The sequence below is a fragment of the Pezoporus occidentalis genome, unplaced genomic scaffold, assembly GCF_034315485.1.
Source record: "Pezoporus occidentalis ecotype Australia unplaced genomic scaffold, CSIRO_AGI_Poc_V1 ctg439, whole genome shotgun sequence".
Taxonomy (NCBI): Eukaryota; Metazoa; Chordata; class Aves; order Psittaciformes; family Psittacidae; genus Pezoporus; species Pezoporus occidentalis.
Genome location: NW_026915768.1, coordinates 25,810 through 42,453, shown reverse-complemented (window position 1 = coordinate 42,453; position 16,644 = coordinate 25,810). Strand labels below are relative to the sequence as shown.

The 16,644-nt window shown below is 57.5% G+C and overlaps 1 protein-coding gene across 2 annotated transcripts in view; it reads left to right on the top strand.

The window, feature by feature from the left end:
- Positions 1–16,644, top strand: part of SCN4A (sodium voltage-gated channel alpha subunit 4) — a 33,723-nt gene that overhangs the window by 9,461 nt on the left and 7,618 nt on the right. For both annotated transcript variants that reach the window (XM_062634750.1, XM_062634749.1), the window contains 15 exons: positions 140–448; positions 1,707–1,770; positions 2,158–2,299; positions 2,941–3,153; positions 4,975–5,130; positions 5,313–5,436; positions 6,130–6,368; positions 7,370–7,543; positions 7,823–8,179; positions 10,661–11,089; positions 14,011–14,140; positions 14,359–14,513; positions 15,389–15,562; positions 16,087–16,209; positions 16,327–16,605. In XM_062634750.1, coding sequence (XP_062490734.1) covers positions 140–448; positions 1,707–1,770; positions 2,158–2,299; positions 2,941–3,153; positions 4,975–5,130; positions 5,313–5,436; positions 6,130–6,368; positions 7,370–7,543; positions 7,823–8,179; positions 10,661–11,089; positions 14,011–14,140; positions 14,359–14,513; positions 15,389–15,562; positions 16,087–16,209; positions 16,327–16,605 — 3,068 coding nt within the window. The remainder of the gene's footprint in view (positions 1–139; positions 449–1,706; positions 1,771–2,157; positions 2,300–2,940; positions 3,154–4,974; positions 5,131–5,312; positions 5,437–6,129; positions 6,369–7,369; positions 7,544–7,822; positions 8,180–10,660; positions 11,090–14,010; positions 14,141–14,358; positions 14,514–15,388; positions 15,563–16,086; positions 16,210–16,326; positions 16,606–16,644) is intronic.

The following is a 16,644-nucleotide window of genomic DNA, read 5'->3' as shown; positions in this document are numbered from 1 at the left end:
ACCCATAGGCTTTGCTTGGTCCTTTGGAGCCATAAACTCAGTTTCATCCCTACTGCTGACGGCACCAGTGCCAGGGTTGAGATATTGAATGGGTCTTAGTGCAGATGAGCATGAGCTCAGCAGTGCCACCTCCCCCCAGGCCTGAAGACCATCGTGGGGGCTCTGATCCAGTCGGTGAAGAAGCTCTCGGATGTGATGATCCTCACCGTCTTCTGCCTGAGCGTGTTCGCCCTCATCGGCCTCCAGCTCTTCATGGGCAACCTGCGGCAGAAGTGCGTGCGGTGGCCGCCCCTCAATGCCACCCTGCTGGAGGACCTGGTGCTGGACAACGACACCGCGGCCAACGCAACGCTCTACGGCAGCTTCACCGCTGCCACGGCCGGCAACTTCACCGGCAACCTCACCAGCAACAGCACCTTTGATTTTGAGGCCTACATCAATGATGAAGGTAAAGGCTTGTGCATCCCTTCTCCATTGACCCATCAGCCTGGTTTGCTCCTCCTGGTTTCTTTGCTCTTCCCCCATCTCAGACCAGGATGGTTTGCTGTGACCAGTGGGTAAAATGGGCTGTGCACAATCACAGGGTGGACAGATGGGATGAAATCCTCTTTGTCAGGGGAAAATGCAATCCACATGGGCAAGGTGGAGTCCTCCAGAGAGATTTCACCATGAGAAGGCCTGGACAAAAGAGTGTCTCCATCTCTTGAGCTTGCTAGTGAGGACACAGCCTCCCCTGGCTGATCACAGCAGGGATACCAAATCTTCCAGGGGCAGATGGGACTTTGGGTTGAAAGCCAGAGGCAAAGACATCCAACTGTGCAAGTAGCTCTGGCATTAATTACAGGAAGGCTTCTTTGTAGAGGTGCAGATAATATTTGGGATCTGAGTGCAGTGCAATCAGCACCAGCACCCTGCAGCCCTGCCTTCACACTGACAGCTCCTGGGGCCAGGACAAAGCCACCCTGCCTGGAGCTTCACTCCTCGATGAGCCCACATAGGGTGGATAAAAGCCTGGTGGCAAGAAGCCAGCCGGAGCCAGGGATGCCTTGAGGATGCTCCAGGAAAGGCTGTGCTGTGCGATGCCCGGGGTGGGATCCTGCTTCCCTTCGCTATGTCCTGGGGTGGGAGGCTCCAGGAGCTCCTCCATGGCTCCCTGGGGGAGGTGACCTGTGGTGGTACCGTGTGGCAGCTCCCGTGGCTCTCGAGCTCTAAGGAGGAGCTCTAAGGACCCTTGGTCTGTGAGCAGGGGGGGTTCCCCACCAATAGGGCTGGTTGGGATGGGAGCAGCAGGAGGAAGGTGATAGCCATGGCACAGCAGCAGTGCCTCCAGGCTTTCCTGGGACCCCTGCAATCCTCGGTGCTCCCTAGGAATGCCCTGCAGTTTTCCATGTTTCCCCAGCAAAACGGACCAGCCCTTTGACTCTGTGTTAATCCACCTTCCAATGGGCCCTGGCCAGCCTGTCTGTCCCTGGAGCTCTTTATTGGCTTGGGAGCCATCTGGGTGGGTGGGTGAAACAATGCCATGAGTGAGCTCTCTGAGCTGGTGCCAGACAGTTCAATGCAAGTAGCAAAGTCAGCAGAGAGGAGATAACCCAGTGGCCAGCGCTGGGATTCTGGGAATTGCCCTGCCAGGGAGGAGCTGCCAAGATTCTGATGATCAGTGTCTGTGCTTTGATTTGATGGCTTGCTCTTTCCCCAACCCAAAGCCAATTTCTACTTCCTGGAGGGAGCGCTGGATGCCCTGCTCTGCGGGAACAGCAGCGATGCTGGGTGAGTGCAGCTCATGCTGGTGGCACTTTGGCTCCCCAGGAGGGGACAAGGACAGTGCAGCTTGTGGGGCTGCTGATGCTTGGGATGGACATGATTGAGGGTGGGAATGTAGGTCTATGGGTGAATGGTTCAGGAATCCCAACTATATCTGGGAGGGGGGGTATTGGTCCAGGCATCCCAACTGTATCAGCCTGGGGTTATGGGTCCAGGCATGCTGAATGTACCAGCTTTGGGACAGCTGGTATCAGTTTGGGCATCCCAACTGTCGATGTGAGGGAAAGGTCTTCTGAAGCATCCCAGCGCCTCTGGGAATGGAGACTTTGGCTGCAGGAGCAGGAGGGGCAGCACCAGGGTCTCAACCAGCTGCCCCTGCGGCTCCTTTGGTAGGAAGTGCCCTGAAGGGTACCAGTGCATGAAGGCAGGGAGGAACCCGAACTACGGCTACACCAGCTACGATACCTTCAGCTGGGCTTTCCTGGCCCTCTTCCGCCTCATGACGCAGGACTTCTGGGAGAACCTCTTCCAGCTGGTAGGCACCAAATCCTTATCCCTCTGCAAAGGTTCCTCTCTTTTTGGTGCCGCCCCTGATCCCAGACAAGTAGAAAGTCACTTGATCGGAAACCTGTGGGACCTTGTCCTGCAGTTTATGGGTCTAACCAGGACCAGCAGAGATGGGCACAGCCCCATGCAGCTGCCCAACCTGAGCAGTGCTGTGTATTTCCCATAGTAAATCCTGGGTATGCTGTCAGCTAGATCATCAAAGTCAGGGCTTTATAAGAGTACCTCTTGTATGTAGCACATCTCTGGCTTGAGGTAAGGGGGAAGAGCTGCTTGTCCCCTGCACTGAGTCATCCTCCAGGGAGAAGATGCAGACCCCACGAAATCCCAGCTCACCCCGGGTCCAGAGGCAGTTGATACAGGAGCAAGCCTATGTCGAAAGGCTCGGAGTGCCCTCTGGGAATGGCTGTGCCCTAGAGAAAGGCCACTCATGGCCCAAGGGTGAAACTGGGGGCTGAGAGACATCAGCTCCTGCCCCAGCAAAGCGAATCTGATGAAAGATTAGTCCCATCTCCGTATATTGCAGCCCTTGGGCTACCAGATAGCACAGAACCACAGCCAGGAGGGTGCCCAGGTGCAAGAGCTTCCCTTGGGAGCCTCCTCTTTCCACAGACGCTGCGTGCAGCAGGGAAAACGTACATGATCTTCTTCGTGGTGGTTATATTCCTTGGCTCCTTCTACCTCATCAACCTCATCCTCGCGGTGGTGGCCATGGCTTATGCAGAGCAGAACGATGCCACGCTGCTGGAGGAGCAGCAGAAGGAGGAGGAATTCCAGCAGCTTATGGAGCAGCTGAAGAAGCAGCAAGAGGAGCAAGAGAAGATGGTTGGTGCAAAGGGTGGGGGCCAAAATGAGGGACCTTAGAAACAGGGGGAGAAAAGGGGAGGCAGTGACAAGCGTGGCGGTGCCTCCACGTAAAATCCAAGAATAAGCCAAATTCGGGCCATAAGGTAACAATTGAGTTACTATCTGGGGGCTCACAGCAGAAGTTGAGATATTATCCTGAGTGGGGGAAGAAAGAAATGATGGATTTCCACATCCCAAATCCAGCACAGGGAGCACTGGGAGGCAGCAGAGGTGCAGCACAGAGGTGGGGTGTTGCTTGAAAGGAAGAGAGGTGTGAAAGGCACCAGAACTGATAACCTATATTCCTACAGCACGTCAGGAGCAGGAGACCTGGCAGAAATTATGATCAGGGTATGAAAGAAGTTCTCAAGGAAGAGAGAGTGGGCAGCAAAGCTCAGTGCATTAGCAAACCACACGTGGTGGGAGAGGACCAGATGGTCCTCAAAGGTCTCTTCCAGTCCAAACTATTCCATGACTCTATAAATACTGGGTTAGGAGGGACTTCAAGGATCATCTGGTCCAATCTTTCTTGGTAAAAGCACAGTCTAAAGAGATTTGCTCCACTGTGGCCTCAGGTGTTATCTTAGCCCCTTTCCAGTCCTTGGGAGTCTCTTTTCAGCACAAGCCCATAGAACCATGGGGAAAAGCTTCTGTGATGTCTGATACTGCAGCCCAGCCACTTTCCATCTTTAATCCTCCCTTTGGTCTATGTCAGCAGCATCCTCAGGGCACATCCCTGCAAACCCAACTGTTTGGGCAAAAGACCAGCTTCCTTGATGTACAGAGACCCAGAGCAATGCTTTACTCTAGAACCTCTATCTCATTCCTTATCAGTTCCGAGCCACAACATCCTCTGAGGAAGTGACTTGCTCTTATCTGGCTGCTGCTGTTTGCAGGATGGGTCTAAGCAAAGCCCTGCTCCAGGGATAGGGCATCCAGGGCTAGACATAAAGCTGGTGCTGTGGCTGGTTCCCCAGGCTACTTAACCAGTGAGTTACCCACAGGCTTATGAAGGAATGATGCCTCTTTATTAATAGTACCTGGAGGAATGGAGAAGACAGATAAGGCTGAGTGAGGGCAAAGCACCTACAGCAAACAGGGCAGAAGTTCTTCCATGTGGCTGCAGACAGGGGGTGATGGGATGTGGCTCCCGATGGCTGCAGACACGGGGTGATGGGATGTGGCTCCCGATGGCTGCAGACAGGGGGTGATGGGATGTGGCTCCCGATGGCTGCAGACACGGGGTGATGGGATGTGGCTCCCGATGGCTGCAGACAGGGGGTGATGGGATGTGGCTCCCGATGGCTGCAGACAGGGGGTGATGGGATGTGGCTCCCGATGGCTGCAGACAGGGGGTGATGGGATGTGGCTCCCGATGGCTGCAGACAGGGGGTGATGGGATGTGGCTCCCGATGGCTGCAGACAGGGGGTGATGGGATGTGGCTCCCGATGGCTGCAGACAGGGGGTGATGGGATGTGGCTCCCGATGGCTGCAGACAGGGGGTGATGGGATGTGGCTCCCGATGGCTGCAGACAGGGGGTGATGGGATGTGGCTCCCGATGGCTGCAGAGAGGGTGATGGGATGTGGCTCCCGATGGCTGCAGACAGGGGGTGATGGGATGTGGCTGCAGACAGGGGGTGATGGGATGTGGCTGCAGACAGGGGGTGATGGGATGTGGCTCCCGATGGCTGCAGACAGGGGGTGATGGGATGTGGCTCCCGATGGCTGCAGACACGGGGTGATGGGATGTGGCTCCCGATGGCTGCAGACACGGGGTGATGGGATGTGGGTGCTGCAGTTGCAGGACCGGCGGTCCAGCAGCAGTTCCCTGCCCAGCAGCGTGGCTGAGAAGGAGCGAGACTCAGACCTCAACAGTGACCAGGACAAGGCAAAGGACTGCAATGGGCAGGTGATCCCCAAGGTCGTGCTGCAGCGCTCTGCCACGGTGGTTGATGTAAGTGTTTGACTCTACCATTTCTTGAGGGTACCCACCCCAGTAAACCCTCAGCTTATTGTGGGCTCAGTCCTACAAGCCTTTCTGCAGCCTGTAGCTCACATCTCTCCAGACCATGCCCTTTCTTCTGCCTGCTCTACCTGTAAGTGCATTAAACGTCCCATGCCCTTCTCTCCTTGCAGTTCAACCCAGTCAATGACCTGGAGAAACCTGACCACAACCACCTCTCTGTAGGCAACCAAGATGGGCCAGGCCTTGAGAAGAGGGTGGGGAGTGCCATCAGTGTCCTCTCCAATGCTGTGGAAGGTATGTCCCGCCCCAGCCTGGGTGCCCCGGGGGGCTTGGGGTGCTCAGCACACACCAGTGGTAGAGGCTGGCACAAATCTCCAGCCCCAGGCAAGGGCTGGCTCTGGACCTGGGGTCTCCACATGAGGTCACTGCAGTGATGCTCAAGGAAGGTTTTTCATCCCGACTCACTGGGATGATTCCTAGAGGCAATAATGCAACATCCCATGGAAATGAATGGGACTGCAGCTTATTACAGCCGTGTCCAGAGCCAGCTGGGAGCTGTTGAGTGGCCTCCCAAGAGCTGCTGCCTCACCTTCAGCAAAAAGTACCATGGACTCAGCAATAAGAGGCTTCTCAGCCCCGTCCCCCATGAGAAGGGGCAACCAAACCCTATGGCCACCCCGTGGCAGTTCCCTTGGATGTCTTTGCAATCTCAGTGTGGCAGAGACACCTCAAATCCTGCCCAAGTGCTGAGAGCAGGATTGGACCCTCAGTTCCCTGGGTTACCTGATGTTCCATCCAGGTTTGGAGGGTGAGGTCTGCACCATCACCGTGCCTGGGAGTGGGAAGGCTCCTCCTTTTAGGCCCCATATTTAACTCATAGATGGTCTGGGGCTGGTTCAGGACCTCAGGAGAGGTCTCCTTCAGGGGGCCCCACCAGGAGGAGGACAGGATAAGCCCGCACTGATGTCATTTTCTTCCTGCCCTCAGAGCTGGAGGAAGCTCACCAGAAGTGCCCACCCTGGTGGTATAAATTTGCCCACACGTTCTTGGTGTGGAACTGCTGTCTTCCCTGGCGGAAGCTGAAGGAGTTTGTCAAGCTGGTGGTGATGGACCCCTTCGTGGACCTGGGCATCACCATCTGCATTGTGCTCAACACACTCTTCATGGCCATGGAGCATTACCCCATGACGGAGGAGTTTGAGAACGTGCTGAGCGTTGGGAACCTGGTAGGCAGCTACGGGCATCCCATCCTTCCCCATTCAGAGCCACAGCATCCGCCCGGTGGGCAGATCCCCTCTGCTGCCATGGTGTCACCTGAACAGCACTGGAGCATCCCTGAAACACCTCCCCCCTGCTGCGAAAGTGCTGCAGGGTCCAATCACAGCATCTCATCCCTGGAGGGATGCCCCATCCCTGGCAGTGCTCAAGGCCAGGTTGGACACAGGGGTTTGGAGCAAGCTGCTCCAGTGGAAGGGGTCCCTGCCCGTGGCAGGGGTTGGAGCTGGAGGAGCTCTGAGGTCCCTTCCAACCCAAACCAGACTGTGAGCCCTTTCTGTGGCTGTGTCTATGGCCAATGAAAGGAGCTGCTACATCCTGGGGGGGTCCCAAGGTTTCTGTAGCTTGCTCTTCCTCAAATATTTACTGACTGCAGGAACACCTGACTTCTTGCCAGGCATTTCCTCGGTTACAGGTAAAGGAATGGGAGCGCTCAGCATCTCCTCTCCTGCCACCTTGCCCTGCTGGGACCTCTCTGCATGGGCACTGGAGTGACACAGGCAGGGTGTCAGCACGCAGGGTGACGCTCAGCACACAGCTGCTTTGTCTCTGGTTTCATTCAGGAAATACAAGGGGATTAATCACTGTTGCTCGAAGCACGCTCACACTCAGAGGTGGCTCCGGCTTCTCCTGCGGCCAGCAGCGGCTCCGGGCAGGATGTGCAGCCCCAATTCCCGGTGCTGGGAATCCCTGAGACTCGGCACTTGGTCAGATGGGGTTATAGCAAATTAAATCCTTTTTAGTTTCCACCTCCCAGTGTGCACCTTTGTGTCTGGCCACCAGTGCTCCCAGCCCGGCCTTGCAAGCCACACTGGGCAGCACCTGGGGAGCTGGTTCCCAGCTGGGGCTGGACAATCATGGAACCCCAGACTGGTTTGTGTTGGAAGGGACCTTTCCACACCGAGGCTCAGCACTGGCTCACAGTGAAGTGACCAGATACTGTTTCCCACAGGTCTTCACGGGGATATTCACGGCAGAGATGGTTCTGAAGCTCATTGCCCTGGACCCCTACGAGTATTTCCAGCAGGGCTGGAACATCTTCGACAGCATCATTGTCACCCTGAGCCTGGTGGAGCTGGGTCTGGCCAACGTGCAAGGGCTCTCTGTGCTCCGCTCCTTCCGCTTGGTACGTGCCTGGGGGTGAGGTGTGCCTGGGGTTTGGATGCAGTTGCCACCAGGATGGAGAATGGTTTGGTCAGCCTCCTTTGGGGTGGTCACCAACGGGTCCCCTGTTAATGATAGCACCAAAAGTCAAGCTGAATACTCGGGAAAATCAGGCTCTTTGCAAGCAGTGCTTCCTGCCTTTATAAAGCTGTCACATGAAGGTCTAATCCCAGCCTTGCTGCAATCCTGTGGCAGTGAAACCCCCAGGCAAATCAATGTCTTGTCTCCTTGCTCCTCGTAGCTGAGGGTTTTCAAGCTCGCCAAGTCCTGGCCCACCCTCAACATGCTCATCAAGATCATTGGCAACTCTGTGGGTGCCCTGGGGAACCTCACGCTGGTGCTGGCCATCATCGTCTTCATCTTTGCCGTGGTGGGGATGCAGCTCTTTGGGAAGAGCTACATAGAGTGCGTGTGCAAGATCTCTGTGGACTGCACGCTGCCCCGCTGGCACATGAATGACTTCTTCCACTCCTTCCTCATCGTCTTCCGCATCCTCTGCGGGGAGTGGATCGAGACCATGTGGGACTGCATGGAGGTGGCTGGCCAGACCATGTGCCTCATCGTCTTCATGATGGTCATGGTCATCGGGAACCTCGTGGTGAGTCTTGGAGCTGGGGTGGACCCACAGTGGAAGGTAAATTAGAAGTAAAGATGTAATTGGCATTCCCCACTCCCCTGGGATGAGGGATAGTGCAGTGTTAACGATGAGGGATGGGTGCAGTGTTAGACCCACCTCACCCTTTGGTTCTGGGTGCTTCTGGGACCAGATCCCCCTGGAAAGCTTTTGCAGATCCCTGTCCTCACCAAGGTCCAGCTGCCATCCTGGTGATGCAGCATGGGGGCTCCTTCCCTGGCTTCTGGTGACCCCCTGCTCAGCAGCAGCCTCCCCTTACCCTCCCTACTCTAACCCAGGCTCTGCAGGTCCACAAGTTCCAGGCGAGCACGAAATCCTTTCTAAACTTGGTCACGCTCTCGCTGGCAGCTCCGGAGCTTGTTTTCCAGGGCCCTGCTCTCCCTCCTTAAGGAGAAGGCAGGGGAGGGAAGCGCGGCCGCTTGCCGGATCGCTCCTGTTACTTGCCAAGGTTGTGTAAACCCTTTGGAATCTGCTTTGAAACCCTATCTGCCCGGGAGCTGCTGCCGCCTCCCCCCCCCCCGCAGTGGATGCCTGCTCCAGCCCAGGCTGGCACCAGCCTCCAGAGGGGTGAAAGCAGCCGCAGGGACCACCCCATAGCAGGGGTCAGGGAAGCTCAGAGCGCCTCGCTTTGGGGCAGAAAGGCAGGGTTTGGAGGCTGTTTGGCTTCCCTTGGCTCGTGCCAGGGATCTGGGCTTTGAACTGGCCCCCACAGCAGCACGGAGAGATCCACCGGCTGCAGCCCTCACCCTGGGGTGTCCCAGGGTCTGCGCTGGGCTGATGTGTGCGCATGGCTTCGGGGGGGAGCACCCCATCACCCGGCAACAGTCTGTAACATTCCAGGGGGGAGCCCGTTCATCTGAATGGAAGAACCCCCCCCCACACGCACCCTGAGCAGCAGGAGCAGCCTCCAGACAGAGCGCAGGGGCTTGAAGACCGGGAATCTCGGCAGAGACTCCCTGGAGACAGCCCCGAAAGGGGCTCTGGGAGCCTTCCTCCTCTGGAGCCAGTTTCTGGGCTAGGGCAGCCCCTCCAGGAGCAGGGTTTTCAGCTGCCAGAGGTGTAGCCCCCCCAGTCGCACCCTGGCCTTCAGGGCAAGCCCCGCAGCCCTCGCTGTGCTCCGTGCTGCTGCAAGGGGTTCATTTAAAGCTAAATGGAGAAACAGATCACAACCACCTGCAGAGCCACCTCTGCCCAACCCGTCCTCTCAGCCAGGCGCTCCTGGCTGTGCCTCAGGTATTTCCGAGTCCTGGAGCCTGTCCCGGCTGCCGGGAGGTGTTTGTTCCTCCCCCTTCCCCTGCAGGGGGATGAGGTGATGCTGGGTAGTCCTTTACTGTTCATGACACTTTGAGCATTTCCTTTGGGGTTATTAAGGGAAAAGGGAGGAAGTCAGTCGGGTGACAAGGGAACAGCTTCCTTGTCCAAAAAGGCCGGAGCCAGCAGCCCCTATCAGCTGTAACTGGTGCTTAATGCGCGCATTACACCGAGGAGAGCGGGGATGTATTTAAAGATGCGCTATGTCGGGAGCTATGAGCCGTGCGAGAACAGCCGTGACCTTGGGCAGGAGCCGATTCCCTTCTCAGATGCGCTGCTGGCACGAGGGGGCACAAACACCGAGAGCTGAGGCTTGGCCCCGCGGCCGCTCCGGGCAGTGACTGCGGGGCCGGTGCTGCCGCAGCTCCCGTGCCCCGGGGGGAGCCCGTCCCGCTCCTCTTCCCGCTGCTGCTCCAGGGTTCTGGCATGCGGCGAGGCCACCCCGTGCCAGGCCAGGCTGCCCCGGCTCCAGGCACGTGCTTGAAGTAAGAGAGATCACAGGGAAGCAGCACGGAGCCGGTGCTTGCCCAGAGGAGCTGTGGCTGCCCCATCCCTGGCAGTGTTCAAGGCCAGGTTGGACACAGGGGCTTGGAGCAAGCTGCTCTAGTGGAAGGGGTCCCTGCCCGTGGCAGGGGTTTGGAGCTGAAGGAGCTTTAAGGTCCCTTCCACCCCAAACCATTCTACACAGAGCACTTGCATCCCATGAGCTTTTTTCTGAGGTGAAACACCACTCTACCAGAGACCACCCTCCTCTATGGAGAAAGGGATGAAGTTACTGCTGTGGCTTCGGCTCCTGCATGGCTCCAGGGCATTGGAGACCCTCAGAAGCTTGGGGGGCATCTGAACTACCAGAGAGCTGATAGACCTTCAGGGAAGGTGGTTTGAGAGGGGCTAAAGTGATGACTGGTACCCAAGCAGCTGGGGGTGACACTGAGAGCCCAGGGTGGGGTGAAGGAGGAGCATGTCCATGTCCTCCAGGAGATGAGGCTGGCACCTCTGCAGTCCCCAGAGCAGGGTGATGGGAGGGCAGGGTCCCATGAGACACTGCTTCACCATAGCCATGACCGGACCCTTCTGGGGGGGACAATGCTGATTCTGGCCGTCAGTGCTGGTATTTGCTTTTGCGCCCTCCAGGTTCTGAACCTGTTCTTGGCTCTGCTGCTGAGCTCCTTCAGCGCTGACAGCCTGGCAGCATCCGACGACGATGGGGAGATGAACAACCTGCAAATCGCTATTGGCAGGATCACCAGGGGGATCGACTTTGTAAAGGCCTCTGTCATCACACTGCTCCGCAGGCTGTGGAAGGGGAAGAAGGTGGCCCCAGAGGAAGAGCAAGAGCCCAATAAGGCTGACAACTCTGTGCTAAACCACGTGGACACAGGCCAGGAGCCCAAGTCGGAATACCTGGATGGCGTCACTGGCAAAGAGCACTTTTTCATGGATGAACTGGACCACATGAATTTCATTAACAACCCCAACCTGACGGTGCAGGTGCCCATTGCCTCTGAGGAGTCTGACCTCTACGAGGAGACCAGCACCCAGTCCGACACTGAGGATGCCAAGGTAAGAGAGGCAGGTGGAGGGGCTTCAACCCAAAACCTGAGATTGACCCATTCTTGCTGTGCTGCCCAAAGGACCCTCATTTGGGTCACTTTGAGCTTCTTTGGCATAGGGCAAACTTGGGGGTTTTCAGCCTGGCATTTCCAGTGTAAGGTGGAGGTGGAGGGGTCCAAGCAGAGGTTTGGGCTGTTTTGGGTCAGGCTTTGGGGTTATTGCTAATGCCAGAGGGCCAAAGCACTCAGTTTGGGGTTAAAGATGTTCAAGAGGAATTTGATGCCAGGAAATCTGCTGATGGCTCCAACACTGGATCCACTGCTAATGCCTCTGAAAGCGTTATGAGGGAGGGCATGAAACCAGATGGAGGAGCTTAGCGCAAGCGAACATGAAGCGACAGAGTTTGGATCCAAAGCTGATGGGACAGCTGATGGGCACTGCTGCGCCACGGGGCAGGGAGGACTCGTGTCGGGGCTCGTGCTCCGGGAAGGTGTGGGGGAGATGTAAGAAACTTGGGAAAGCCTGAGCAGACGCAGGAAGGAGGATGGGAAATTCCTGCTCACTGCGGCCCTGGGGAAGGCCTGGGCAGCTGGGGAGGCTGCCTGGGCACTGCAGAGAGGAGCAACTGCATCATGAAAGGGTTTTGTATCGGTAACAGAACATTGCTAGCCTGGGGGTTATCGTGATTATCGGTGGCAAACGCATCTGCCTGGGAGCAGAGGAGCCTCTGGGCAGCTCCAACCACACTCCCGCTCAGGATGGTGTGGCTGGGGCGGATGTGGTGCACTGTGGGTGCAGCCACAACTGGCTGTGGGTGCACAGGGAGCCCCCAGCAGGGCTGGAAGATGAACGAGGACTCCCAAACTCCGGAGCCAGCCCCATTCGCAGGCTCCGAGCAGCGGCAGGGACCCGGCTCCGCTCGGGTGCACCAAGAGGGGACTGATGGAATAATCCTGATTATTTCTCAGGATTGGTCTGGGTGTTTTCAGCTCGGAAAAGAGGGCGATTGGGGCAGCTGGGGCTGCCGGGCGGGTGTGAGTGCAAACCTGCTGCTGAGCTGCGCTGGGAAGGGACAAACTCGCCCGGAGCAGGGGAACGGGTGAGGGGAGGCGCTGCGGTTGCTCCCTGCGGTGCTGCCAGCAGGAGGGCTGAGGGTCGGCGCTTACCCTCCTCCAGACCTGCCCGAGCAGCCGCGCTGGCGCTCAGCGTGTGGATGAGGGCTGGAAGCCAGGTGCTGACCGGGGGGAGGCTGCGGCTCGCTCCGCGTGCCCGGGTGCCGCCGCCGAGCTCCAGGTGGAGCCAAAGCCCGGCTCAACGCTGCGCTCCTCCGGCGCTGCCACATCCCAACGGCTGAGCTCAGTTCTGCCGCGCGGGAGCTGCCGCGGAGCCCATCCCCATGGGCAGGGCGATGTCTGCGGGGTGCTCTGGGCTGAGCTGCACCCCGGGGTGCAAGGGTGAGGCCAGAGGAGGGCACGGAGCTGCTGCGAGGGCTGGAGCAGCTCTGCTCTGGAGCCAGGCTGAGAGAGCTGGGCTGGGGCAGCCTGGAGAAGAGAAGGCTCCTGAAGGGGAGACCTGAGAGCAGCTCCAGCGCCTGCTCAGCCGGCCAGGTTGGACACAGGGGCTTGGAGCAAGCTGCTCCAGTGGAAGGTGTCCTTGCCCATGGCAGGGGATGGGGCTGGATGAGCTTTAAGGTCCTTTCCAACCCAAACAGTCTGGGATTCTGGAGTCACAGGGGAAGTCTGGGTGCAGAGCACCTGAATTTGGGTGCGCAGTGCTGGCAAGGACAGGGATTTGTTTCCACCCTGGATTTGGGTGGAAACACCCAGTCAGGCTGGAGGTGCTGCACCAGGCATGTGATGGACATTGCCCAAGGATGGGGTTCAGGGACCACGCAATGGGGCCAGCACAGTGACCCCTGTCCCTGTCTGGGGGGCAGGACCTGCCCTGAGCCCCAGCACACAGAGCTCCTGGGTTACATTGAGCCTCTTGGGCACCTTTCCCCTGACCTCTGGGGTGGTTGCACTGGTTCATCCCTGCCTCGTGCCTTTGCCAGGCTCGTCCTGGAGGCAGATGGTTTCCATGTGTCCTTCCCTGGGGTCACACTTGCCTGGCTCCATGCCGAGGCCTCCTAATCCCCCTGCCCCTCCTCTCCCCCCCAGCCCCACTGCTCCTGCAGAGCCAGCAGCTGACAGCTCCTGCTGCCCCTGCTGCTGTGTCCTGCTCCTCTGGGCCGTGTCCTGGTGTTCCCAGCAGGCCTGCAAGGGCCCCCCACAGCGATGTCTTCTCAAAGAGATGCCTCCTGAAGGTACAGGCAATGGGGGTGCCTCAGGGGCTTCCCTGCTTGCTGGGGGATGAAGCAGCTCCCTCATGCACTGCTTTTGGGCAAGCTGCTCTAGTGGAAGGTGACCCTGCCTACGCCAGGGGGCTGGAACTGGATGAGCTTAAGGTCATTTCCGGCCCAAGCCAGTCTGGTATTCTATGCTACAGAAAGCACCAGCATCCCTGGGGGAGGACTGCCTCCTTCCCATACAAGCCAGCACCATCCTGCACTGGAGATGCCTATCCAAGACCCGGTTCATTGCCTGCCCCCAGGTGGGACAGGCAGGGCTGGGGATCTGCTCTTTCCTCAAGGGCTCTGAAGGTTTCCCAGCAGGCTGGGGTCAGGGCACCTTTGCTTCTCTGAACCTGCATGAAAAGCAAAGCTTGTGCACGCTCAGGGGCCATCAGTCTCCCAAGGGTTGCAGCCATGGATGATCCAACAGCTTCACTGTGGGCTCTTGGAGAGGGACTCGGAGCAGCCCCAAGCAAGGGGCTTCCACCACTGGCTCCCCCAGTGCTGCCTGGTTGCTGGGTGCAGCAGGAGGAGCTGGAGGGTGGCTGCAGGCAGCCAAAGTCCAGGAGCATCCCTGAGCCCTCCCCTTCCTTTGCAGAATCCTCTCTCCAGTGACAACGCATCGTCCTTCTGCAGCACGGTGGATTACAAGCCCCCGGAGCCAGAGCAGGAGGAGGTGGCAGAAGAGGCTGAGGAGAGCAATGAGCCCGAGGAGTGCTTCACAGAAGGTGAGGAACCGAGTGAGGCAGGGCACGGGGTGGGGAAGGGGCTGTTGCCGAAGCAGTTCTTGCAGCATAACCTCTTGCAAACCCACCCCTAAGCACAGCAGGATCCTGCTCCAGCCTCCCTCTGGGAGGGCTTAAAATGACAACAAACTACGGATAGAGCCCCTTTGGTGGAAACGCCCTGGCCACGAGGTAACCCCAGCTCCTTGTCCCATCCGCAGCCTGCGTGAAGAGGTTTCCCTGCCTCTACGTGGACATCACCAGTGACAGAGGGAGGATATGGTGGAACCTCCGGAAAGCCTGCTTCCGCATCGTGGAGCATGACTGGTTCGAGACCTTCATCGTCTTCATGATCCTCCTCAGCAGCGGGGCGCTGGTAGGTCCCGCCTTTCCCCCTGTCCCATTTGCTCTGCAGCAGCTCCCCAGTTGGCTGCGAGCCCAGGAACAGGGCAGCCGCAGGGCCTGGGCATCGCCTCACTGGCTCCTGTGCAGAATAACACATCTGTGGGCAGATGTTGGGTTTAAACCCCCTTCAGCTCAGGTCTGCCCAAGGCACAGCCCAGAAGGGGATCCAAACATCCTCCCCTTGCCCTGCATCGGTATAGTCGCCCCTGCATAACCCTCCCCAGATCCATCACGAGCTGTGGTCCATGGCCTCAAGGGGGTACAACCACCTACAGCCTCCCCTCCTGCTCTTAATGTCAACCATGAAGCATCTGCACCATCTATTCAGCTTTATGTGGATGGTTCCTCATCTCACTGCCTCCATAACCGACTGTAGGAGGCACTTCACCTTAACTCATGGTTGGGGGTGTCTGAGGCTGTAGCTAGTGCTGGAGTTGAAAGCTGAGCTAGAACATCTGTGCAACACCTGGACACCGCTGGTGCTTCTGATTACTTGTTTTACGTGCCATGTGGACACAGCAGTAACCAAAAGTCCTGTGAGCATTTCCAAAGCTACCAAGCAACCAAAGGTGCAGGTTGGTGTCCTTGTGATGCAGCTGGACATTTTATAGCATCCTGGGATGGTTTGGGTTGAAAGGGGTCTTAAAGATCATGTAGCTCCAAACAAGAGCTAGACCCCAAGTTGATCGGGTGCATCAGTAAATGCCACCCATGTTCAGGCTCTCAAGTTTTCAAGCTGCCCCAAGCCCTAGGTAAGCAGAGACAACACAGGCAGGATGTGGCTGCACTGAGCCACAGCAAGTCTAATGGAAGAATGACCGTCACGTAGCTCCATGCCTCTTCCAGGCTTTTGAGGACATCTACATCGAACAACGGAAGGTGATACGCACCATCCTGGAGTACGCTGACAAAGTCTTCTCCTACATCTTCGTCATTGAGATGCTGCTCAAGTGGGTGGCCTATGGCTTCAAGGTGTACTTCACCAATGCGTGGTGCTGGCTGGATTTCCTCATTGTCGATGTAAGTGTTGTCTGATGAGCACCTCTAGAGCCATAGTTAGCCAGGGGATGTGGGAGCACTGGGGACTTGCAGCAGGCTGTTGGAAATGAACCCATACTGTATTTTAAAGGATAATGGAGTGGCTGTGGAACAAGGGCTTAGACCATTGCATAAAAACAATGGCCCTCCAAAGGAAGGGCCACATCTTTCCCTGGCTGCAGAAACCCTTTCAAACCCCTTCTGTTTTATGCTCACGCCGAGACCAAGCCCATGGTGTTCTACCAGCCCCCAGCAGAGACGTGAAGGGACACAGGGTCTCTCAGATGCTCTGTGAGAGATCAGGCTGTTCCTTCCATGCAGTATTCCTGCTTCCCTGTTACCTCACTTGCACTCAAGAGGCAGGGATGTTCTCCACGTGCCAGTCACCCCGGGGGCTCAAGGGCTCGATGCCAGTCCTAAGTCTAGACAATGACCGCCGGCCTGAGGGAGTGCTGGGGAGCGAGGGAAGGGCAGGAGCTGCTTATCCATTGGGTTGCTCCTTCCAGGTTTCCATTGTCAGCCTGACAGCAAACTGGCTGGGATACTCCGAGCTGGGAGCCATCAAGTCACTGCGGACACTGAGGGCCCTGAGACCACTGCGTGCCCTGTCCAGATTTGAAGGCATGAGGGTAGGTGCCTCCAGCGTGCTCCTGGTTCTGATGCAGACAAGCAACGTGGTACCAGTCACCTGCATCAGGGATCCATCCCGGCTGGTTCCCTATCCAAGCTCTTTTCTCCCCTTGCAGGTGGTGGTGAATGCCTTGCTGGGCGCCATCCCCTCCATCATGAACGTCCTGCTGGTGTGCCTCATCTTCTGGCTGATATTCAGCATTATGGGGGTGAACCTCTTTGCAGGGAAGTACTACCGCTGCGTCAACACCACCACGGGCGAGCTCTTCGACATCGGCGTCGTGAACAACAAGAGCGACTGCATGGCCCTCCTCCACACCAATGAGGTCAGATGGGTCAATGTCAAGGTCAACTTCGACAACGTGGGCTTGGGATACCTCTCCTTGCTGCAGGTGGTACGTAATGAAGGCAGCTGCATCCCTCCAGGATGCACA